The sequence below is a fragment of the Marmota flaviventris genome, chromosome 11 (genome assembly GCF_047511675.1).
Source record: "Marmota flaviventris isolate mMarFla1 chromosome 11, mMarFla1.hap1, whole genome shotgun sequence".
In the NCBI taxonomy this organism is placed as follows: Eukaryota; Metazoa; Chordata; class Mammalia; order Rodentia; family Sciuridae; genus Marmota; species Marmota flaviventris.
Genome location: NC_092508.1, coordinates 13050338 through 13077031, shown reverse-complemented (window position 1 = coordinate 13077031; position 26694 = coordinate 13050338). Strand labels below are relative to the sequence as shown.

The 26694-nt window shown below is 39.3% G+C and overlaps 1 protein-coding gene across 3 annotated transcripts in view; it reads right to left on the bottom strand.

Annotated features, from left to right (window-relative positions):
* Window positions 1-26694, bottom strand: part of Dock10 (dedicator of cytokinesis 10) — a 234268-nt gene that overhangs the window by 139852 nt on the left and 67722 nt on the right. For 2 of the 3 annotated variants that reach the window (XM_027942017.3, XM_027942018.2), the window contains exon 1: window positions 8043-8244. The exons of the other annotated variant lie outside the window; for it this stretch is intronic. In XM_027942017.3, the coding sequence (XP_027797818.2) occupies window positions 8043-8147 (105 nt within the window). In that variant the 5' untranslated portion in view covers window positions 8148-8244. Of the gene's footprint in view, window positions 1-8042; window positions 8245-26694 lie in introns of those variants that run through there. 3 annotated transcript variants of the gene reach the window in all.

Here is a 26694-nt window from a genome sequence, read left to right as displayed (position 1 = left end):
GGCTCTATAAGAGGACAACATGCCAATTATTTAAAACTTCTCTTCACATCTTGGCATATAGACAAGCAACTAGCTCACAGCGATGATCCACAGTGTCCTCAGAGAGACCCCCCCCCAAAAAAATCTCCAACCTTGAGACCTCCACAACAATTTAGAAGTAACACAACTATTAACTAACTTCAGTGCTATCAAGCTAATAGAATAAATTTATCAAGAGAAATAAAAGATCTAAATGATACATGAATTCTTTAGACCCTAATATAAGCCAGGACCCTTTGGCCTCAATGTAAATGGATGAGAAACAACTTCCACACCATTTGTGTTTAAAACAAATTGAGAAAATTGGAGAGAGTCCATGCAGCTGGATCCGTGGCCACAGCTGTGGGCCTGTGGTCCTGTGACAGATTTAATTCAGCCTCTCATCAGAGGGAGTTCCACTGGACAATCTCTCAAATGCCTGAGCTTCAGAAAACAAGACTCGCTTTTCTTACCAAAAGGAAATGATTAAGTAAGGAATAAGCCATTGCCGGCTGACCCTTTAACCTTCTCTCTGTCTTGAATCACAGTGTCATAAGAACGGAAAAACACTAGCTAAATCAAGGTTAAGAACTGTACAGCTGGGCAAACTCAGATTAAGCTGAGTTTGGAAATGGTTTCCTTGGTAACAAAGACACACAGATTGCAGAAGAAATCAACCAGTAGTAACTCATTGTCCATTTCAGTGAAATAAAGCAAGTTAAACTTAGTGAAGTGTTAAGTCCTTTGCAATATAAGGGATGATCAGTTCATTATATTCAGTACACACACATTATGGTTAGAAAAATCATAATTATCTGTTTTGTTAACCCTTGATTTCATTAAGAAACCAAAACCAAAAGAGCCTTAGAGACTTTATCCATGATGTAAGATAGACTCTCAAACTGAATTAGGTCTTTTGCTGCCTTGTTTTTAGGGAAATAATCTAACCTTATTTATGTCTTAGGATCATGTCAAAATTCATACATTTTTGCACAATATATGAAAATAAAAATCAAAGTAGCTGCTTCTCTGTATAATATGGGTACTTGTAAAGAAGTAGAAAATATCCAAGAAGTTCTAAATCAAATTAAATTACATGTCTCATTTAGTTTTCTAGGAACACTTGAAAGATAATAAATATCATTAAAAATACATCACAACCCAATTACAAGGCTGCTTGACACCAAGGAAATTAATGCCTGAGAGCAAACTGCAGGGAACTTTAGATTAATTTATGTGAAGTCTGTGATGAAAGCTGCCACCCGCTTAAACTCTGACACTATTTTAGTACTTTAGCACATAAACTGTCACCCACAGGTCAAGTGGTGTATGTGTGTGTGTGTGTGTGTGTGTGCATGCGCATGCGTATTTGTGTGCACATATATGTATGTGTCACACACAAACAAATGTAAATAGTTTTGTCAACACGCATCTTATATTTTCAAAAAGTCTCACCATGATGATAGCCAGTTCTTTTATCCTCTTTCTTATCTGTGGCCACTTGGAAGTGAACATACAGAGTGGACACTTTTGGTTTTTCAGTGCAACACCCATCGTGCCTTCTTTTAGGACTAGCATCTTAATTTCCTTTTGAGGACTTCTCTCCCTATTCCCCAAGACCTGTCCTGATTATTAAAAAGGTCATGCTTTTCTATGGTCTAAGCATAAAGCCCAGCAAGATCCATTGGATCCTTCCTTCCAAAACACTGACTCTTGAGAGGAGAACTGGAACTTGTTCTTTTCTAAGTTTGCTAGTCCCACAGGACTGACCATTACCTCCAGCCACCAAAATGTGCCTGATTCCAACGTCCTGGTGGCTCCTACTCCAAGCCTAATTCTTTTCCAAGACTTTCTCTATGTCCTGCCTCCTGCTCTCTTCTCTGGACTGTCCTGGCTTTCTGGAGCAAGATTTTAATGCTTCCAACTAAAGATCCTAACACTTCATAAAACAAGGAGCAACACTTATAATAGAGGACTATCACTTTTTCAATTTATGTTTATTTGGATTTGAATGGTCTTAAAGGACCTCTTGCAGCCAATGACTTTTGCCTTTGCAGTGCAAGAATGTAGGTTTAATAAACTCATTCATTACTAATGCACCCTCATGTCATCTCACTCTGAAAATTTATACCAGGCATCGTGCATCCTGGGAATGAGGAACTTAGGTAACTTTGTGACTTTCCAAGGTGATACAAGAAGTGCAGCCCTAGTCTCTAATTTTCTATAAACAGTAACTCATTCAATTCATCACCCTCCTAGGACACCAGAACATCTGGAAGTCAAAACATGAGTTTATGACCACATTTGCTTTCTTTGCTGACAGTGTCATATGCTGTAATTTTGCTCTCTGTGGGCAATGCCTCACTGTGTTGAAAGTTCTGCTAGACCCCTGCAGCAAATGACAGAGCAGGCATCTGTAAGCCTTCCCAGCCTCAGATAACTTTCCTTCATTCTGCTGTTTTCATCTCAAGAGTCACACTTGCTGAATTTGTAATATGAAAATACATACATGTTTGCTTATAAAAGTGACATAGCCACACCAAAAATTTATTAATATAGTACCAATGGATCCCATAATTTTAAACAACATATCCCATAAATGCTGATAATATTTTTCTACTCTGGTCATTATAATCAATGTCAAGGACCATGATATGTATTTAATATCTCGTCTCACTAAGTAACCATATTAATCATGGAAGAGAACATCATTTCTTTTCTTTTTTATTAATAGATGAGAAAACTTAGATTCTGAGGACTTGAATGACTTGGCCAGCAAGCTGATGGAAGAACCATATTTTAAACCAACTCATCCTTAAACCTATGACCCACTTCACTCTACATTATCAGCAAAAATCTTGCCTTGCAGAAACAAGAAACAAAAAAGCATTACAAACAAAAAATTGAAAAGTTAAAAAAAACCTTTTGAGAACCTAGGTGCCCTTCAACAGATGAATGGATAAAGAAAATGAAGTATATACACACAATGGAATACTACTCAGTCTTAAAGAAGAATGAAATTACAGCATTTTCTGGTAAATGGATGGCACTGGAGACCATCTTGCTAAGCAAAATAAGCCAATCCCCCCAAGCCAAAGACCAAATATTTTCTCTCATAGGTAGATGCTAATTCAAGATGTGGGGAGGGGCTAGGGAGGAACAGAGTTACTTTGGATTAGGTAGAGGGAAGTGAAGGGAGGGGTGGGGAAGGAGTTAAGAAGGATAATAGAACAAACTTGACATTATTACCCTATGTATACATATATGACTACACAATTGGTGTGATTCTATATCATGTACCACCAGAAGAATGAGAAATTATACTCCATTTTTATATGATGTGTCCAAGTGCATTCTATTGTCATGTGTAACTAATCAGAACAAATTAAAAAGAAAAAAAAAAACCTTTGGGGAAGATTCTGGAATAGACCAGTAGTTTGGGAAACTTCCTTCTCCCTTTGTTTCACAGTGAGGGCAGGCCAAGGATTGGCAAGAGGTTACTGAGCATCTCAGAAAAGAAAGTGGTAGAGACAGAGGACAAATAATGTTTATGGACAGGTAAGGAAGGTGAAGAAAAGGAATCTAAAAAGTGGATTTAGAAAGCACTTAGTGAATGCCAATAATGTTTGTGTCAGAATTGCCACCAGTTGAGAAAATCTTGAAAACCAAAAAGTCTTCCTGCCACCACCAGGAAGTAAAGAGTTGTTGGTGTCTGATCTCACTTCCTGTCCACTGTGACACCCGGTTCCCTAGCAGATAGTCCACACTCAGGCTCAGATGGTTAGTTCTCTCCTCGTTTCACTCCTCCCTCTACTGGCAGTCCACCTTGAGCAAAGTTAAGGTCGCTCTTGCTTCAACTACAGGCACCTCCCCCAGGTCCATATTGCAGCAAACTGGCTCCTGAACTGACTGTTCCCTCACATCAGGGCCCACATGCAGAGTCCTGTATGTGTGTTCACCTGGATTCTGAGGCTGGATCAAGTGTCAATGTGTGATTCTCCATTTCCTCCACCTCTCCATTTATAAATTTCATTCCTGATACCTGTGTGTTTCAACCTCAATTCACTCTCTTCTTTCTGAAACCATCACCTGGGACCTCTTATCCCATCCTGTGCTTCTTTTCTATCAACTAGCTACCAACAAAATGTTTACAGATCAGATAGTGACAATAAAGAAGCTCACTTGACCAGCAGACTATCTTCATATTAAGATACAAAAGTAAAAGATAAAAAACTGACTTGAAAGACAATAGTATGGTATAATACAGAATAATGTATGTGGGAGATATGTCAAAACCATTTGGATGAGATCCTCTGTCTACAGTTTTCAATTTCCTATTAAAGTGATAATAGGTTATTATTAAAAGAAAACACATTTTCATACATATCCAAAGTTTCCTAAATACTTTGAAATCTTGATGATTAATGATCCATTACCCAAGTAACAACTTAAAAACAACAAATCACATTAATTTTGGAAATTTCAGCATTTTTTTCTGACTGTACAGATAACTGATATAACTCAACTCAATCATATATTTAATCTTTGCAAATTAGGACATGAAATGTAGAAAGGAAATTGTCTTTTACTAACATCCTATGCACCAGAGATCATGTCACATAATTTTGGTAAAAAATAATAAAAGTAGGCAGTTAAAAACAAAGCCATCAACTACAGAACACTGCACACATTTTCAAAGATTAAGGGAAGTAGTTCACTTGATGATCCAAATAAGTTTCATTTTCCTTAAACGGTTCTCTTAACACAATGGTAATTTCTAACCTGAATGTTGTCTGTGATAAATGGATTAAAATATGTGATGGTGTTTCTTATTCAATACATTGGAAAATTGGACTAATAAAAGAAACCCTCAAATAAATTAAATATTTCAGTAGAGTAAACTCCACAGCTTCAAAGACCACTTGAAAAAAGCAGAATCCACAAATTTGTCAAGCTGGATCAGGAGGGTATAAGATTTAGGTGGCACACTTGTTAGGAAGTCAGAGTTCTGGATAAGCATTCTCGATTGCTACAAAATCAAATAACTTCTAAGTTGGCCTTAGAGCAAGCAATAATAGTTCAAAATCCACATGCTCATTAGAAAAACAGATACTCTAGGAAAATCATCTCCAGCAATTTTTATTTCTCCTTACATTCAAAGTTTAGAAGAAATTATTGTTTCATTTCTAACTTAACTTCAGGGCTTGCATTCATCTGCCAGGGAATTGTCACTCGAATTCCTTCTTCTCTCCTACCTATTGATGAAGCTCCTCAGCCAATCAAGGGAGGGGTTTAGGTTTTAGAAAGCTCAGATCAATGTACTGAGGGAAGATCAATCTGGCTTTGTGTGGGCTTCAGCTGACACTAAGGCAGGGATGGAAAAACGTTTTGTTTTGGGGGCAAACCCCATGGACATATAGAAGGACCTGGGACTCCAGAGCACAAAGACAACCACGCTAGGATTTCCCTTGGAAATGGAACTATTTTATGTGGTTAATAATACTACATGACACTTGTAATTTTTTTTTTTTTTTTTTACGGTGTTCAGGCCATGTTCAGAAAGCATGTTCTCAAATCAAATTCTAATCAGCAGTCTTAAGAACAGACAGGTGCTATTATGAACATTTTGCAGAAGAGCAAACTGAGGCTCAGGGCGATGTATGTAACCTACCCAAGCGCCGATAGACGGGTGAGAGGTAAACAGCATGACCCCCATGACAGTTGTGTCAAATCTATCCCTCTAATTAATCCATTTTCCTGGATTCTCTTTTCCAAAATAAAAACCACATCTTAGGATAATACTTGAAGATGAACAGAACAATCCCCTACTCAATAGCAGAGACAACCTGTGAAAGCAGATATGCCTATCTTAGGCTGACCAAAAGCAGGCAACTATAGCAGGAAAGTCCCCAGTGCCTTCCACAGAAAAATAGCTAATCGCTGTATGAATGATCTTAATTAAATTTGAATGCATCGCTACTGAATGCTCTGGGAAAACACTGTATCTTACTGGCTGCTTTCCCCATAGTACTCAGTAGCAATATGTTCAAATTCAATTAAGATAATTCTTAGAGTGATTAGCTTCATTATATGTTGAGACACTGGAGGCCGTCCTCTTGCCAACACTGTAAGTGTGGTGTGTGTAAGATAGACATGTTCTCCTGTGTGTTGTCTCTTTTAGTGGAAAAAAAAGTAAATCTCAGGGTGTCATATCATAACCCACTGTACTTCTAAATTCCCTGAGAGAAATGCAGCATAGAAATTGAGTGTTTAGAAATGGTCTAAAGGTTAAAATAATCTCAAACCAAGCAAATATTTGAAACAATTATACCATTTAAAAGCAAATATTTGAAACAATTATACCACTTAACAATTATACCATTTAAAGTAACTGAAAAGGCTTTTAGGAGCCAGCTGAGAGGATACCATCAGTTTCCTATTTCTGGTCAATGGGGAGCAAATGTTGGGTCCGGGACTCTGTGCATATTCTGGTTATTAAATGCTGGGTGCAAAAACCCAGGATTCCTCCCCTGGCCGGTCGCTTGGTTGTGTATCAGCAATACACAGACAGGCAGTACTGAGACAGAATCTGAACAAATAACAACATGTACCAACCCTGAAAGCCAGACCTCTAACAAATTCTGTTCCTATTAAATTGTCACTGAGTATACAGAAAGCCATGTATACTTTACATGATTTTGTCTTATCAAGGGATAAGTGACTATTCTTCGATTTGATTCTTCATATTCATAAATGACAATTCATGTAAGTAGCCACATATGTATTTATATGCAATTTTTAAATGCCTCTTCTATCTCTAGATTACAGATATTTATATTAAGAAAAAGTTTTTTTTACCTCTAGAATAGAGATTTTCAACCAGGAAGTCACTCTCTGCCCAGAGAACACATTTTTGTTTGTCACAATTGGGGAGAGGATACCTCCAGCATTGGGTAGATAAAAGTCTAGGATGTTGCTAAAAATCCTAGAATTCAAAGAATAACACTACCTCCCTCTCCCTCCACCCCTATCAAAAAAAAAAAAAAGTTGGATTCCAAGTGATAATGGTGCAGAGGTTGAGAAAGCAAGGAAAGGTGGAACCACCCTGCAAAATGATCTGTCTTAAGATGAGCTCCTGAGTCATGTTGCTGCGCCACGTATCCTACAGAACAATGATGCAAGTAAAAGAAGCTATTTAAGAGCCACACAGAGTGTTCTGTTTTATGCAGGACTTAGCCCAGTAGCCTATGTTAGAATACCACTCTAGGCTCACCCTTGTTAAAAGAAAGTGTTGAAGAAAAGATGGCAGCCACCATGTCACTACTGGGATACCCACATTTCATGGGAGTCACTGAAACAGTCCAGCCAGCAATCTGCTGTAACATGTATCTGTCCAGACAGGAATCTAGAATTCTATGATAAGTACCCATCTCCAGAACACTGATGGTATTTCATCAACAAGGCAGAAAACATGTTTAACAGTAAAACCAAACCAAATCTTTTTAATCTTTAAGATGAATCAACTTTTATAATCCTGGCTCCATCAATCAAATACTTATTTATTTTTTTCCTTCATGCTTTGGATTGTTGTTGCTAATAATTTTAAGGTAAAGTAGTGCAGCGTAATAAAAATGGAGCGGAGACATTTAAAAACCACAACTAGATCGAAGTCATCAACTGGGGTCCCACTTTAGGCAATGGTAGGCTTTTCTTTACTAAAAAAGAAAAGTTGTGCCAGTAATAACATTTTGTATCCTAATATTAAGATAACCTTAGATGAATTCTGAATATTCCAAATATTCTATTTAAATCCTCTACCCATATTTTCAAAAGAAGTACAGATAGTTTGAAAGCAGCATGACTTTGAAAAAAAAAAAAGATGTCAGTAAAAGTGAATATTTATGAACCCAGCTGAGTATTCTTATAGACGACTTTGCCAGTAGTCTATGTTAGAAAGCCACCTTTTAAAAAAGACAGTATTGAAGAAAAGATGGAGAGCAAAATGTTGATATTCAGATACCTACAGAACTAAATCTGTGGATTTCTTCTTGATTTATTCTCCTCAGTGTCCGTCTCTTCTTCCAAAAATCGCTGGGCTCCCGTTTGAACACCTTACTTCGGAAGCTCATTGTGTTTCTGTCATTCAGTCAGGATATGTTTTTTAAAATATCGAGGTAGTTAAACCTTTTCTTTCTGAAGCTTCACCAAGCCGAGCAAATCTTTCTGCTTCGGTGAAAAGGGAAATGCTCACGCTACGTTAATAGAACTCAACAGAAAGGAAAGGAAAACCAACAAGTGACCACTTCCTGCAAGCAGCTCTGCTCTGGTGTGTAAGTTCTCCCTCACACCTGCGTGGAAGCAAGGCAGAGACACAGAGGGACCCTGGGCACTGAAGAGGATTGCTCAGAGCCATACAAACCCTGTGATGGAAAATCACCCGTGGAACCAAGTCGGGATTGAGTCAGTTTACTACAGGCTTCGTATCTGAAGCCACTGTCTTCACTATATAAAGAGAACTGTAATTATGTGGGTTAGTCTCTGTGTCCTCTATTCTGTACCATTGGTCTACCAGTCTATTTTGGTGTCAATACCATGCTGTTTTTGTTACTGTTGTTCTGTAGTATAGTATATAGTTTAAGGTCTGATATAGTGATGCCACCTGCTTCACTCTTTTTGCTAAGGATTGCTTTAGCTATTCTGGGTCTCTTATTTTTCCAGATGAGTTTCATGACTGCTTTTCCTATTTCTATGAGGAATGTCATTGGGGTTTTGATTGGAATTGCATTAAATCTGTATAGTGCTTTTGGTAGTATGGTCATTTTGACAATATTAATTCTGTCTATCTAAGAACAAGGGAGATCTTTCCATATTCTAAGGTCTTTTTTAATTCGTTCTTTAGTGTTCTGTAGTTTTTGTTGTAGAAACCTTTCACCTGTTTTGTTAGGTTGATTCCCATTTTTTTTGAGGCTATTTTAAATGGAGTAGTTTTCCTCACTTCCCTTTCAGAGGATTTGTCACTGATATACAGAAAAACCTTTGATTTATGGGTGTTGATTTTGTTTCCTGCTACTTTGCATAATTCTTTTACTAGTTCTAGAAGTTTTCTGGTGGAATTTTTTGGGTCTTCTAGAAATAGAATCATATTGTTGGCAAATAGTGCTAATTTGAGTTCTTCTTTTACTATCTGTGTCCCTTTAATTTCTTTCATCTGCCTCATTGCTCTGGCCAGTGTTTCAAGAACTATGTTAAATAGAAGTGGTGAAATTGAGCATCCCTGTCTTGTTCCAGTTTTTAGAGGGAATGCTTTCAATTTTTCTTCATTTAGAATGATGTTGGCCTGGGGCTTAGCCATTACAATGTTGAGATATGTTCCTGTTATCCCTAGTTTTTTAAACTTCATGTTAGTGTTTTGAACATGAAGCGGTGCTGTGTTTTGTCGAATGCTTTTTCTGCATCTAATGAGATGATCATATGGTTCTTATCTCTAACTCTATTGATGTGATTAATTACATTTATTGATTTCCATATGTTGAACCAACTTTGTATCCTGGGATGAACCCCACTTGATTGTGGTACACTATCTAAATACAGAAGATAATTAGAAATTATTTTGAAAACTTGTACTTCAATAAAATAGAAAATATAAAGGCATTGACAAATTTCTAGAGTCATATGATTTGCCCAAATTGAATCAGGATGATATACACAATTTAAACAGATCAATTTCAAGGGATAAAATAGAAGACACCATCAGAAGCCTACCAACCAAGAAAAGCCCAGGACTGGTGGATACACAGCCGAGTTATACAAGACCTTTAAAGAAGAACTAATACCAATACTATTCAATTTATTTCAGGAAATAGAAACAGAGGGAACACTTCCAAACTCATTCTATGAGGCCAATATCACCCTGATTCCAAAACCAGGCAAAGATTGCACATTGAAGAAAGAAAACTTCAGACCAATATCTCTAATGAATATAGATGCAAAAGTTCTCAATAAAATTCTGACAAATTGAATTAAAATGTGTATCAAAAAGATAGTGCACCATGATCAAGTGGGGTTCATCACAGGTTGTTTTTCCTAAGTTAAGTGAGACGAGAGATATTTTGAGGCAATAGGACTAGGCTATTTCCTTTTCCCCAGCTGGAACTAGATTTAGTTGAAGCACATGTATGTCCCTGGGCTTGGGCCACTTTTACATCCCTACATTGTCACATAGTGATTCATGCCAGACAAGTGACAGACACGACAGTTGTAGGATCCCTTATGTAAGCATGGAAACTGAGGAGGTTTCCTTTGAAAACTGTCAGAAAAATAACAGGTTGCTGTAAAAATGACAATCAGGGAGTTAAACTACATTAATATGGTGTCATTGGCTTAATTAGGCAATCAAGGATTCCATAGAGGACAGCCCCTTTTGACTACGTCATTATGATGTCATTGCCTTAATCAGGCAATCAAGAATTCCAGAGGGTACCGCTCCTTCTGATCCATGGTCATTGGATATTTAGAAATTCCATTTTGTGTCTCTGGCTCTAAACAGATCACATCCTCTAAGGAACCCCTTGACCTCCGTTAGGTGAGCAGGTACAAGACAGTACCTGCAGACTTTTCAGATGCCATTTTTTCCTTATGATGTTATGGGCCCCTGCCTCTGGGTCACTTGATTTCCTGGTGTCAGACTTATTTTTATTTTAATGACTAGAAAATAGCATTTAAACCCCTTTTTAAATTATAGACTCATTTGCAAATCTAACAAAAACGATATAACTACTCATAAGAAAAATTGTAAGTATTCAAAACCTGCACATGCACGGGGTCACGTGCATGGGGATGGCAAACTTCTGGGCTTCGTCTTACTGATGGAACCCTAAATCCCGACTCCCAGCTTTAGAAGACAAGCAGACTGCCTGCTAACACAACACTTCATAATCGTGAAAACTTTTCAGTGACTTCCTCCCTTTCTAATCTATTCCTCTTTAGGCATCACGGTTCTTTATCTTGAAGTCCCTCCCACTTCCCAACTTCTGCAATGTGAGATGAACTCATTTCTCATTTCCTTAGATATTGACAAAAGGAGGCACCGCCAGACAGTGTATGAGGACATCAGAGAGTCATGACTTGTGGTCACTGCACGGGAGGAACAATGCCCATGAATGGCACTGCTGGGGCCTTCTTCTGGGCATCTGCCTCCTTTGTTTCTACACCAAGTCTGCTTCTCCAACATTTTGTAAAGTACCCCACATCATTCCCAACAAGTTCCTTCCTGCTTAGATTCAAAAATGCGTTTGCAATAAAAAAATCACAATAGTCAATGGGCAAGAACCAGCAACAAAGACAAATCCGAGACTCGTTGGTTCAACCACAAAGAGACACTGTTCAGTTCATTAGAAAAGAATTCTGATAGTAGTAAATGATCAGAATTTATTAAGTGCTGTCTTCAAGACATTGCTAGACCTTCTGAGAAATGCGTAGCATTCTCCATAGTATTAAGAAGCATATGTCTGATAGAGGAAACCATTAGTGTTAGAAGAAACCTGGGAAAATTAAAAAAAAAAAGAAACAAAAAGAAAGAAAGATTGATTAATCCATGGCTTAGTAGTAAAATGTATGCCTAGTATGCATGAGACCCTGAGTTTGATCCCTAATACAAAAAAAAAAGAGGTAATAATAATAAAAGTGATCTAAGGACTCAAGATGTGAAGGGGAAAGACATGGAGAGAGTTAAATTTAATGGTCTAAAAATAAACTGAACTTTAGGAGAACTGAGGAACAGAACTGAAAACACAAGTCTTGAAATTCTTTTACATATGATGGAAAGCAATTTAGGAAACACTGAGATGGCTAAGAGATAATTGGGGGTAGGGGGTGACACCAGGGCAGTGCAGAGCCCAGAGGTCCCGGGGAAGGCTGTTTTAGGAAGATGGTGCATTCGGGCAGAAATAGATGGAGGACCTGAGAAGAGATCTAAAGGGACTTAGCATAAAAGACAGCTGGGAACCAAGGACCTTGTCATCTGTCTCCACAGAAACCTTGGATGACCTCCAGTGAGTTACTTGACCTCTCTCTGCCTGTTTTAATAAATAGAATGGAATAATGAGCATATGGCTTTTAGAATTTTTGTGAAATATGTTAGTCCCTGGAGTTGGGGAATAATAATATATGTATGGGCATATATAATAGCTAAGATTCCTATATGTGCATATATGTGAACTATCATTTGTGGAAAAGGATTGGCATTTGCTAGGTGTTGTATTACTATGCATTTCTGCACATACACACCTGTCTGCATATACATGTGCATAGAAAATACACACGCTCACACATTCTGATATATGGATTCAAAATCTGGCCCTATGGTGTTCAGTTGGAGAAAGCAACTGTCAATAGATTTGGAAGTTAGCTAAGAAGGGCAGCCTTAACCATGTTTTACAAGAAACAGGAATTTAAATGTTAGATGTCAGAAGCTCAAGAAAAATGTTTCAACAATCTGTATAAGATGTCTATTACTGTTGAAGTAAATTTTTGCACATTTCGAGGCCTAAACCAACCCTCATCTAGTATCTCCCAGTTTTTATGAACTAGAAATCTGAGCACAGCACCTTTCTACAATGCTCTGGTTATATCCTCGTAAGGCTGAGGTTCAGGCCTTGAGCAGGGAGGTGGTCCTTCTTAAGGCTTCATGGAACAATCCAGTTCCAGGCTCATGTAAGAGTGTTGCCAAAATCCATTCCTTGTGGTTGTAGGACTGAGGGGGTCATTTTCAGAGGAGACCCCTTCTAAGCCTGAAATAACCTCACTCACACTTTGAATCTCTGACTTCTACTGCTTCATGTGTCTCATCCATCTCTTCTTCTGCATCTCTACAGTCTAGCCAGAAGAAACCCTGGGTTTTAAGCTTCATGTGATGAGACTGGTTCCACCAGGAAAAGCCACAAAAGTTTATACACTTTAAGAGCCGTGGATGAGTAGCCTTAATTTATATCTGCAAAGACCCTTCACAGCAGTACTAAGATTACTGCTTGACTGAACAACCAGGGGGTCTTGAGGGGACATCTTTGGAATGCTGTCTACTTCGGACGCATTCTGAACTTTGTGTGTATGTGTTTATCTTTTAAAAATGATTGTAACATCACAAATGTACTGAGAAGGCGGTACAGGTGAGAAAAACCCTTGGCCTTTACATGTGGTTTCCACTGGGGGCTGTGAGGTGGGATTCAGTTGTGTGGAGTTAAGATCTGAGTGGGAGGAAACAGAAATTCAGTTTATAGATCATTTACTGGAAACAAATAATAGTGAAATAAAGGTGATAAATAGAATGGGTATAACAGAACCAAAGTTGGAAGGGAGGAAGACAAATAATGGTGGATACATAATCAAGCAGGTAACTAAACACAGAAAACAAAGGCAATAAGTTACAAAAATATCCTTTAAAAACTGTTTAATTATGTTACATTTTAAAATGTGACATCATCATTGAACCTAAGAATCAAGGGGCAGAAACTGGGCTTTCATTGATAATGCATCTAAGTCCACTCCATAAAAATGACCCCCAAGTACCATTAGGGATTCAGAGTCAACTGGAAACTTGGTGGTTTAGATTGAGACAAGTACGCATGATGTGGTGCTTGGTTCCTCAAATCCTAATTTGTGCAACTGGTAAAGCACTTCCTATTGGTTTCCACCTGCTTTACTTACTACCCTTCATTCCATCGTTTCTTTATTACAATGAGTCTCTTTCAGCACTTGCTGTGATCGGGTCCTTACTGTTGGGGAAAACGGTACAGGAAACTCCTATTTTTCCTCTCCTATTCCCAATACATTTCCCTTTTGCAGCCAGTGAGTTTAGTCTGCTGCACAGCCTTGCTCTGGCTGGAGAGCATGTGCAGGCTCGGCTCACCACCTTACATCCTGGTTAAAGGAAGCAGAACAGCAAGTAGCTACTTCCTCCTTCACTGTGGCCTCTCTTGAGCCCGGCCCCAGGCACAAGGGCTCTCCGGGTTGGTAGCACTGGGGCTCACTGCTTCCTGTGAGAAAGGTCAAGTCAACCGAACCACTTCGAGTTACCAAAGAGGGAAGAGGTTTCTCTAGGAGAGTTTAAATGAACACAATAAAACCTCACATTTCTATATGTAGTTTTCACTGGGTAATATCTGTATCTTTTGTCTATAAAACTCTAATCCAAATAGCATTGATTTTAGTATAAAATATTAAGGAACTTCATGAAAAATAATGAGTTTTATACAATATGGATAACAGCAAGGGAGAATGTAAGCAAGCCAACAACAGAAGCACACTGCAGTCTGTGTGTGTGTGTGTGTGTGGGGTGTGATGTGTGTCTTACATGTGAGGAGGGGTATGTGGATTTAGTGTGTGTGTGCGTGTGTGTGATCTGTATGTGTGTTTGTGGTGTGTGTGTGGTATGCATGTGGTGTGTCTTACATGTATGGAAGGGTATGTGGACTTAGTGTGTGTGTGTTTGTGTCTTACATGTGTGGAGGGGTATGTGGACTTAGTGTGTGTGTGTGTGTGTGTGTGTGATGTGTGTCTTACATGTGTGGAGGAGTATGTGGATTTAGTGTGTATGTGTGGTGTTGGTTGTGTGTGTATGTGTGGGTGTGGTGGGTTGTGGGTGTGTGCCTGCATTTCAGGCATACATTCCCTTTATTGCACAATAATATTCCAACCACACCCCTTCAGACATGTAAGTTGCAGTGATATTTGTTGATATAATTTCATTAGAATTAAAGAGTTGGAAATTCCCCAGCATCACTGGATGAAAGGGCTTAGGACAGGTAAGGAACTCTTTCTTATAGAGTTTAGTGAACCCATCTTAGATAATAGCAAATGAAAAGGAGGTCCAATTTTCCAATAAATAACTTTTAACATTGGTCATAGCCTTCCACCTCCAGAACAGACACCAAGTCTGGATATACTCAGAAAAGACATCATAGTCTGGATATACCAATGAGTATCTTAATGTGTTATTTCAAAATTGGAGAATGTTGATTTTAGAATTTATTCTTTTTAAATTTCCTATCGGGTATTTAAGAACCTAGCATTCATCTTGAAATTTTTGATGCTTCATGATAAAGGGTAAATGCTGATCATCTATAAATATCAATGGTCCTCAAGAAGTCACATATATCTAAAACATTTCCAGTTTGGTCTTGTCTGTTACTGAAAATGGGACATCTCTCAGGGACAAACACTCATTCTTTGGAGACCCTGCTCCAAAGCACACCCCTTGCCTCCATCCTCAGAAGTCAGGGCATAAGAACACTGACAATGAGAACTACAGAAACACCAGGGCTATCGCAGGACTCCTAAGTTCCTTCCTTACAACTTTGTACATCTGGGTTGCTGGTGCTTGTTAAAAGGTCATGCAGTGAATTCTTCACCTAGAGTACAGTCTTCTTTTCCCATTAAAAAATTAAACCAAAAGCAAATCATTTTTTATTATAATATCATGCCTTTCCTTTTTTTAGGGAGGTGGGGTACCCAGGATTGAACTCAGAGGCACTCGACCAACTGAGCCACATCCCCAGCCCTATTTTGTATTTTATTTAGAGACAGGGTCTCACTGAGTTGCTTAACACCTTGCTGTTGCTGAGGCTGGCTTTGAACTCGCAATCCTCCTGCCTTGGCCTCCCACACTGCTGGGATTACAGGTGTGGGCCACCACATCCAGCCAAGCTTTTACTTTTAAAGAGGACTGAAAGGTTTTCTGGGTTTAGGCAGATGATTGTGCCACAAATGATCAGGTGAAGACACACAAATACAGCCCCAGCTGGGTCTGAGGAACTCTGAATCAGTGCTATGGTCATCTAACACACAGAGACGATTGTGCAACAGCAGTTTCCCTGGAAGACCAAGGCATCCTCTCTGCTGGTTCATCTCTTGTACCACAACCAGCGTCCCTCTTCTGGTGAAGTTAACTACAGTTATTTTCTTTAAAATAAAACAAGCACCTAAAATGCTCTCTTGTAGTTATTCCGACTGCTAATTACCTTGCTTTCAATAGGAATGTCACTCACTGTTTAATAATTATTCAGAAAAATCACATTATACACAGGTTTTATTAAGAGACCAAGGTCTTTTAAATCTGTGAAATTCTAATAGAAAAATTGATTAATTTCTAGAATATCAGCATTATGCATATTTTATTCTATGCTTTTTTTTTTCCTGCAGAGATTTGTTTTTACAAACGGAGGGCAATTAAACATTCTTACCTACACAATTTTGATGAGAAATAAATTACTAAGTAAATGCCAAATTCTGAGCATGCAGGCCACCAGCTATTCTGACCAACAATTGCTTGCTAGCAGATCAGATTGTGAGCGTGGGTGTAAGCTGTGCAACCCAGTCCACCCCCAAACTACTTCTTTAATGGTATCATAATGCATTTATCTTTTAAGGCCTCTGTCAGGAGGCTGCAAAGCTAATATAGCATTTAGATTTAGGAATTAATGCTTTACATTGTGAAAACAGAATAACCACAGGTCTTGGTTTCTCAGTCAAGAGTTTCTTTGTACTTTGGAGAGCATTAATTGTTGGATTTCCTTTATTTAGCTGTGCACACTGCAGTAAATTCTTGACCTTTGGTGTGCCATACTTAAGGTTTCCAATTAAAGGACAAATTAACCTTTTGCTATTTGTTCTTCACCTTACCAGGCCAACAAGAAATACTGAAACAGCCAGGAAAGCAGGCCCGGATAGCTCTCACGAGGGCAATCATCCCACATAATCTGCTCAGGAACAGGGCGAGGTGTGGAGAGGCTCAGACTCTGCCCAACACTTCCTGTGCCTGCCCAGTATCAGATGCCAGTGGTAAAGAGAGGATTGGGTAAAGAGAGGACTGGAGGCTGGGGCTGGGGCTCAGTGGCAGTGACTTGTCTGGCATGTGTGAGGCACTAAGTTCGATTCTCAGCACCACATATAAATAAATAAAAGAAAGGTCTATCAACAACTTGGAAAAACAAAAAAGCAGATTGGGAAAGAGCATGTCCCACAGTTTGTACGGGGAGTCAATGGCTCATATAAACAATCCATAGAAATACAAAAGGGCAGAAATTAAGTGAAAAATGAAAAATATTGGTTGTAGACTTCAAAAACAGAAAACAATATTGTATCAGTCAAGGTTAAAGATGATTTCATACAGGTATTATGACTTGAGTTGGGAGCCGGATAATGATAGGACTTTGAAAGTCATTATTGTAAGAAAACCACCAAGAAAAAAATTATAATTAATACATTGTGTCTAAGAATCACATGGAAAGTTGTGAAAAATATGGATGCAGAGGCCCTATCCAAGACATCATCAGTAAGTCTGATGGGGGCTCAGTAACCTGGCTTTATAATGAGCATCCAGGTGAAGCTCATTAAAGATGCCACACAGAGCACACCTTGAGAAACAATGACTGAGAAGTCAGGTCACCTAAGAGTTTAATAATTCCCTCTGGGGCACCATTTCCGAAAACAAATAATTTTTTATGCTGGATGGAGGTTTCATTTATAAAATCGAATATTCTCTTTTCCTAATGCATATTCAATCAAGTGGCCATTTGGGGCATGCTACACATTTGGGACACCACAGAGAAAACTTTGGAGTCAGTCAGCCCTCAAACACTGGGCCTCAGACCTGCTCCCAGCCTCCCTCCTACCTGCCCCACCCACCTTGGACTTTACTTCATTTCCTATTCATGGGCCGTTTCTCTGCTTGGACTTTTGTATGTCTGGTTGTTATGGTTTGTATATGAAGTGTCCCCCCAAAGCTCCTCTCACTTTTAGGAATATTTAGAGGTGAAATGATTAGATTATGAGAGCTGTAACCAACTCAGTCCATGCTAGCTTGAATGGACTTACTGGGTGGTAGCTCTAGGTAAGTGGGGTGTGGGTGGCTGGAGGAGGTAGATTACTGGGGGCATGCCCTGGAAGGTTCATCTGCCCTGCAGCCCCTTCCCCACTTCCGTCTCTGTTTCCTCGTCATCCATGCAAAGAGCAGCGTTCCTCTGTCATGCCCTTCTGCCAAGATGTTCTGCCTTATCTTGGGCCCAGAGCAAAGGACTCAGCCAACCATGGACTTTACCTCTGGAACTATGAGCCACAATCAACTTTCCTTCCTCTAACTTTGGCTGCATTTAATATTGGTATTCCTCTTGCTTTGGTTGGTATTTCTGTCCCAGTGGCACAAAGCTGACTAATAGACTGGTCATGCTTGTGATATTTCTCATTTATTGTCTGAATCAAGCTTTCTAAAACCCAGCATTATTAATATTTTGGAACAGATCATCATAAATGCCTGTAGCACCCCCTCCCCGGCCCCATGCTGAAATCACTCCATTCTGCCCCAAATGTGAGAACCAACACTGGCTTTGTACATCACCAAAAACTCCCTGAAGAGGAAGGAGGCCAAGATCCCCATCCCAGGTTTTAATCTAAGGTTTCTTTGATGATGGCTTTTAGGTCCAGTGATGTGGAAGATGAAAGATGTTTCTCCTTGGACGAGGGTTTTCACCTCTTGAAAGCCTGGAAGAACCTCAGGCCTACTGTCCTTCCAGGCAACTCCCTCTCTCACCTCTCCATGTACCTTAAAAATCTTACCATTGAAATTAGTCTCTGAGCCTAGGTTTCTGTTTCTGTTCTGAGCTGTTTTCATTAAAATGCACGTATCATTTGTCTGGAGAAGATTTGAAGCCATTGTAATCTTCAATAACTAAGACTGTTACCTTGAAAGAAGCAAGCTGGACACTAAGGTGAGGCCATCAGGAACTGGAGATGAAGACACACATTTGGAGGCTAAAGTTGGGGGTGGGGAGTGTGGTGTTGGCTACTGTGAGAGAGATCACTGTGCTGAGTCAGCCGGCCTGCATTTGATTCCTGGCCTTTGTACTTACTTGCTGGGAGCCTCTGAACAAATTATCCTGCAAACTGAGGACAGCCATGACACCCACCTCATGGATAAGAGAACAGGTATAAAGCATTTAGCACAGTTCCTGCAATGGAGCAGTGCTCAATGGATGCTATCTCTAACCTTGATTATGCAGCAACTCCTTTGAGGAGGTGGTCTTGAGCTGGGCTCCTACAGTGTGTATTTTGGGATTGCAATATGATCTTAGATGTTCATGCATGAAATGCTAGGAAAAGCTGGAACCAGGTACACAGAAAGGGCACCAGCTGCTTTGAAAGTGGCAGTGAACGGGACAGGACATGCCAAGATGGAAGGGAGTGGGCAGAAGAGCCCCTTGGTTTGAATATGGATAAGTAGCCTCTCTCCCCCACACACTTGCCCCTTCCACCACGGACCCCTTTGTGCTCTCTGTGTCTTGCAACACTGGTCACTTCATTTTTAAAATCCCGCTGTGCACAACTACAAAAGGTTCCAATTATCCTATTTCTGTCATCTGCCTTCATCCCACACAAAAGGCTCAAATGCCAAGGAAGTTAAGAAAGCCACATTTTAACCAATATCATATGCTTTTTTTTTTCTTTCTTTTCATGGTTACTTTTCTGCCTAAGCAGAACTGTAAATTCCCAGATCAATAAACAGTATGGTCTTTATGTCTCAACTGGGCTGGATTTTTTACTGGCATGTGGCAAATACCAACATTATAATTACCAATCTGATGCTGTGAACAGAAAAGAAAAGGGGACATTGCACTTTAATTTTCTGTCGTCCTCTTGGCCCTTCCACAACTTTCCACAAGGACACTGGAAGGTATTAAAGTACACTGACAAAGAGACATTTAATCTGACTTTGCTTTCTTTTGCAAGGATATCATAGATTGGGAAGGAGATCTGTCACCTCAATTGCATCAAAAGATCTTTGGCTGCATTTAATATTGGTGTTCCTCTTGCTTTGGTTGGTATTAAGAGTCACATTTGCAGAGACCAGTTTTGAATTTGTGTGCACTTTTCTGTTTCAGTGCCCTAACAACTGAGTAATGTCAATCATTGATAACTCATTCATTTTTTCACTTAGGCAAAGTGTATCTGTGTGCCCAGTGAGAACAGCATTGGAAGGTAGTTGGGGGCCCTAAGTTCAAGAATCAGTCTATTTCCTGATGGTCTGAGTGCCCTTGGACTAAACAATAACCTCTATGGACCTCTTTGTCTTAAAGTCTTTTTTATCCTTAATATTCTAGGTTTTGTGTTTTTCAATAAAACAACTTATATCATCCATTTTCAGATAAATCAATGTCTGTGTGGAGAAAAGAAGCTTTTGCTTCTTATTTTTAATGGTAAAACAATTTTCCGTTCAGAGCCCTTTTCTCTCCACACTTGGTGCAGATGGTAGGCCTCCAAGATGCTACCTGTCCCCACTCGCTGTCCCCTGCTAGATTCCACTTAAAAAGCTCTCACTAGATGACACACACTTGATGGGGCTGGCAAATAGAGCATCGGGCACTGTTTGTCCACCTACTACATTTCCTGATATTAACCTGGTTAAATCTCAATATTCAGGTTGTTTTTAAAATACCCCTACTTGTGCTTCGAATGTAGCTTCAGAACAGAAGCTGACACTTGGCAACCAGTCCTTTCAAAAATACCTGATGCTCCGTTTTACCCCACTCTGCTCTGATTTCATGAGACTGATTTCATGGGGCCACTACCAAGGCCCATTTGTAAGAAAAGCACAGAGTTAAGGAGGGTGTAATAGCTGATCTTGTTCTCTTGTTGGGTCAGCTGTGGACTGATTTTCCTGTAGGCAGTATCTCCTCTACCCTCTCACCTTCCAGGGCATATCTAATCAGGTGTCCCAATCCCACCTCAATCAACCCAGCTGCCTTTCTCTGAACTTGAGCCTTAGAAGAAATGACATGAAGGCAAACTATAGCCATGATTTACACCAAAGACAGTGAGTGGCCTGGGTTCTCCATATTATTTTACTTTGTTGTCATTATTGCTGTCATTATTTTCTTTTCTAGGGACCTGCTCCTTCCTGTGCTTAATTACTACGGCCCGATGTTGAGCGCTTTCTTCAGCCTGATGGGTTAACACACTCCCTTGCTCTTTATTATCCCAGACTTAGATAAGGTCCTTTTCTTTTGGCAACCACGGGTTCATTTACTCCATATATGAGTACAGACCTGGTTCTAAGTATTAAGGACAGTCAGAAAGGTAAGCCTTTACCTGCATTAGAGAAGATGGTTCCACAAAGGTTGTGGTGGAAGGTTTGCATTAGAAAGCACTAAAAATCAACCAAATAAAAATCTCATTATCTTTTCTTTAACATATTCTTCTAAAAACAGAAAAAAAAATGATAAACATAAAATAACAAACAATAAGTAAACCAAACCAACAAAAATCTCATTGCCTTTCCTTCTGATCCTATGTTTTCTTTTAATCGTCCCTCTCATGACGGCAACTGTCCTTTCTGAATCCAGGCTTGGACATGTCCTTCCCAACTCAGAAGCCTTGGTTAACATCCTCACTTGTCCTTAGTGATGTTTCCTTCACTGTGTTCTAGAGCTTCCCACAGATCAGAGATTTACAATGTTGACTAACTAGAAATGCAGGATTGAGCAAAGCTAAACTGGCCTCGCCAAAGAACTCAGAGTCATAAACACAATAGGAAACTCCTGAGGAGCACCAGGCACTACTACCCACACTTATTTTTGCACAGAAGCATTTTCTTACAGAACACTTATAATTCTGGGTCACACTGTTTTGGAAATGGTGTCTATAAGTGGCATACACGGTGAGAGACCCAATGAGACTGAATTCAAAATATTTTAGCACATGGGATGATGGCAGCACCTTCGCCGGAATGGTCAGGATTTGCAGGAGTTTATATGAAGAAAGGGGGCTGATGACAGATGGCCTGGGTGGTAAAACCAGGCGACAACGGCATGGTAGCTGGATGATAGGTTTTAGGGCCAGAGCTCGGCACCGTTCTCCATTTCAGCCCATTCCTTTATGCATGAACCAAACCCCCCCATCTCTCTCTAGAGTGACTTTTCACAGCAAATGACCAAGATACTTCTGCACATCAGTCACGAAAATACATAACCTGAGTAAATACTTAAAGTGATTTATTTGAACCAGCCCAAAGGGGACCTCTATTTAGATATGGGGCTTTGGATTTGTTGGGCCTTGTGAGTCCTCAGCTTAATAGGATGAGCTCTGGCAAAGTGTCATAGGCCTGTAGCACTGAATAAGCACAGAAGATGATTCCTGACCCAGTTAAGGAGATAACGCGGAACACCTGCGTCCACACTCCACCCCTCCTTTCAGGAATAGCTGGTGATCTCTCTGCTCTGGTTTATAAAGAGATTTGGGGACATGTTTGTTGCTTTTGATGCATTGCTAGTTACAGCTGCTACATCTACTTCAGCATTACATTGCTGAAAATTAAATTAAGTGTCCGATATTTATGACCACATTCTCTTTGTATTATTTTACAGTCAAGAAAGGATAGTCTGTGTGATTATTCGATTATACCTGTGGAAATCTTTCTGAATTAGGAGCCAGAGTGCACGTTTCTGGAAGTCAAAATAGAATCTTTAGTTCTGCATTTACAGAAACATCAAAATCATTTTCCACTCATATCAGCCAAACAAATTGTAATGTGTTGAAAGCAGTGTCGTTCTGGCTGGTTCCCTGAAGTTGCAACATCGAATTATTGTGAAACTCTAATAACAATTTGTAAGAGAATGACAATCAGGTAGCCAGGACTCAACTTAGTCTCTTAGTTATATTTTTTTCCTGCCCAAAGTATCTTTAAATATTTGAATTCACTGCCAACATGTAAATGTTTGGAGATTTTTGTTTGTTTGTTTTTACATAGAGCTCTGGTTATCAGATTCTCCTGAAAAATTCAAGAAATGACAGAGTTAAGGAGGGTGTAATAGGACCATCCTGGTCCCCCTCATGATATGAAAACGAATGCTCAGCCTGAGCAGTGGCCATAGGCTTTGGATGGGCCATTCCTGTGGAGTCTGATATGTTCCCACCATTCCTGTCTGTCTCCCTGTCCAACCTGCTTCACTCATTCCCTCCATGGCCTGTGGGCAATCAGGTGTGGAGCACTTGATTACAATCACATTTAAGATCATGTCTGTTGGTAGGACTATGGTGACTGGGAGTCTGGTCTAAGCCTTGTCTGGTTCCTTGATGGGACAACAGTCCCCAAAGACTTCTATTGTTTATATGTCTGCAGTCAATGAGGTCTATAGTACATCAATAATTTATTCAGAAGGGTTTTTCAAATGAGAATAACATGTTGATAATTTGAATGTGGTGATAAAAGTGTGTTTCTATTCCAATCTAACCAAAATGTCCCCACCTTGAATGAATGGCAAAGAGAATATTTCCTGTATTGATTAAACCACAAAAAGCATTAAACAAACTAAATTTCTTCTTTATTTTATTTATTTTTTTTAGAGAGAGAATTTTTAATATTTATTTATTTATTTTTTAGTTTTCGGCAGGCACAACATCTTTGTTTGTATGTGGTGCTGAGGATCGAACCTGGGCTGCACGCATGCCAGGCGAGCGCGCTACCGCTTGAGCCACATCCCCAGCCCTAAATTTATTCTTTAATATTAAAAAAATAAAAACCATTTTAATGCAGAGACAGTTCACATCAGAAACCAGGGTGGTAATTAATGGCATAGTTTGTCATCTCTTCATGTAAGTGATGGAACATAGTGCTGATCAAAACTTCTAAGTGATAGACACCTATTTTTTTTTTTTTTAAATTAATTATAGATGGACACAATGTCTTTATTTTACTTTATCTGGTGCTGAGGCTCAAACCCAGTGCCATACACATGCCAGGCAAACACTCTACCTTTGAGTCACAATCCCAGCCTGATAGACATACCTCTTAAAGAGAATATAAATTTCTCATTTCAAGTAATAATTTTATTCTAAGAATAAAAGAAAGGTAGAGTTTAACATAAAATGTTGCTCAAGATACTAATATTCTATCAATTTAAAATGCTTCTCACATGCATTTTTAGGAACAACATGCATTAGGATAAGGAACTTAGTATTTGGTTATTTTTGTCATTCAATAAAATATGACAACAATGTATAAATAATCTCAAAGACACTTAGCTCAAACACCATATAAGCTTAATGACAGTGAGGCCACAAAGTCTCATTAAATGTTTTCACTTCTCTGCATTTTCCTTTGGAAAGTTAAGGTGATACTATTCTTTGTTTCATATAGAGTCCTCGCATTGGTTACAAGATGTGAATCGTGATGAAAGACTACAAAAGTCTTCCAAATTATTTAATGACTTTATGGGCTGTTTGCAGATATGCTATGGTTGCATTTTTCTTAGACTTTGAAAGACAGTCAAGAGAGGATTCTGCCATACTTCAGAGTCTAGCAACTGTATAGTTTTATTGGTCTTTCTCCTCCTAACACCTGAGGAGATTACTGAGTGATGGGTTTACCCGAGAAGTTTCCAACCAACTCACGAATGCCATTTTCTCTGCTAGTCCACCATGTCCACATCATGGTTTCCATGCTAGGATGGCTGAGGTCAGTGTGTCACCCCTTAAAGCACCTGAACAGTCAGTCTCTAGTCAAGTGTCCTTCTGTTCAATTTGTTTTCAACACTGAACCACACAACTTTCACTTGTCCTAGGGGTATAATACAGATACCATGCTGTCTTCGTTAGTTTTTTTGCTGCTGCAACGAAAAGATTCAACAAGAACAATTTTAGACGAGTAAAAGTTTATGAGGCTCAAGGTTTCAGAGGTCTCAGTCCACAGACAGTTGGCTCTATCCCTGGGGGCTCAAGGTAAGGTAGGACATATGGGGGAAGAGTGTGGTGGAGGAAAGTAGCTCAGGATATGATCAGGAAGTACAGAGAAACTCCACTCGCCAGATAAAAATTATACCCCAAAGGCATGCTCCCCGCAAAATGACCAACTTCTCCAGCCAAACCCTACTTGCCTTCAGTTATAACTCAGTTAATCTCCATCAGAGGAATTAATTCACTGATTGGGTTAAGGCTCTCACAACCCCAAACTTGTCACCTATAAACCTTCTTGCATCATCTCACACATGAACTTCTGCAGGGACACCTAATATGTTTATATAAAGCTCATAACAGATTCCAAGACTTATATATTCAGTGTTTTGTAGTTTGGCTTTATGGTTCCAATAGCTGGGCTGTACACCATAGTGTACACCTTGCAAGACAAAAAAAATGCATGAAAAATGTAGATAATCAGGAAACACATAAAGAATGTCAATGAGAATTGGAATTGCCCCCAAGTTTTCTTAAATCCAGAAAGACTACAATATGAGGGGTCAGAAAGGGGAAAGCCAAAGTTATAATGCATTTCTGAATGAGCAGGTTCAAACACATTTTTCTTAAATTATTTTGTATACCATTAACAATGAACCATTACCACATGTCCAAGCTTGAATTCAACCCTCTTGGTATAATGGCAATGAGGCTGGCCTTCAGGGAGGAAACACAGGTCACTCTACATGGTTCGATTTGGGAAAGAATTATTTGGTTCTATAAGGCATCTCTCTCCTTTCCCCAAATACTATGTGTTTGAAATGTCTGGGAAGCCTGACTCCATATGTAAACAGTTGTGGGGACACCGTGGAATATTCACATCCATTGACGAGCAAAGCAAAACAGGACAGAGAAGGTTCAGGAAGGGCAGGAGGCCCTTGGGATGTGTGTGGGGTAGGTGTGGAATCTGACTAGACAGGTCTTGGAAAACTGTTTGGCCTTACACCATCATGCTTTTTCAGTGTGGTCTGAAATTCACCTTTGTAAAAAGAGGGTTTTTTTTCCTGTATATTACATTTTCAATATATCTATTTAAATTTTTTATGTTTGAAAGGAGGACCAAAATACAAGATGCAGAGAGTTAGAACAAGTGAAGCGTCTTGTGTGAGTTTCCTTGGTGACATTAAGAAGATGATACGTGTTTAGGAAGGTGTAATAAAAATGTGCCATAGAATTTAATGTGAATAAGAAAAACTCTTTAAGAAAGATAAACTACTATGACAATAAAAGGCATTGTATAACCAGTCAAAATTCAATATTTTATTCATTACTTAAATGAAAATGATTCTTTAAAATGTTCTGATCTTCAAAAATAAACCTCTTTGCAACAGATACCACCAGACTCACACTTCTTTTATTTTTAAAGATGGTCAAGAGAGGATTCTGCCATGTGTCACAGAGTCTAGCAGCTATGCAGGAGTACTGGCATTTCTCCTATTAATGTCAGAGGTGACTATTTATTAAAGGGTTTACCCAGCAAGCTTCCAACCAAGTCAGCATTGCTGTTTTCTCTGCTATGCCACTGAGTCCACAGAGGCTTTTCATGCCACAGCAGCTGAAGTCATCCACTGATTTTTAGAAAGCAATTATATCTGCATCGGATAATGCACACTTTCCTCCCACAACCAATCATTCAAGTTTTTAAGTGTATGGAATACATGTCCTATTCAATGGCTTTTTGTTGAGGGCTTTTGAAAGTACAAGAACCACCGGGCCAGGAATAAAATCATGACTTTGCCATAGCCCTAAGTCATGGTCTTTAAAAGTTTCTAAGAAAAGGTTATTACTTGCCTTGAATATGGTCAATAAGTTAAAGTTTAAATTTTCCCTTTTGGCATCATGCCCTCCAAAACCATGACTCCCCTTCCCTTTCTATTTCTCTTTCCCTTCAGCCACTGTACT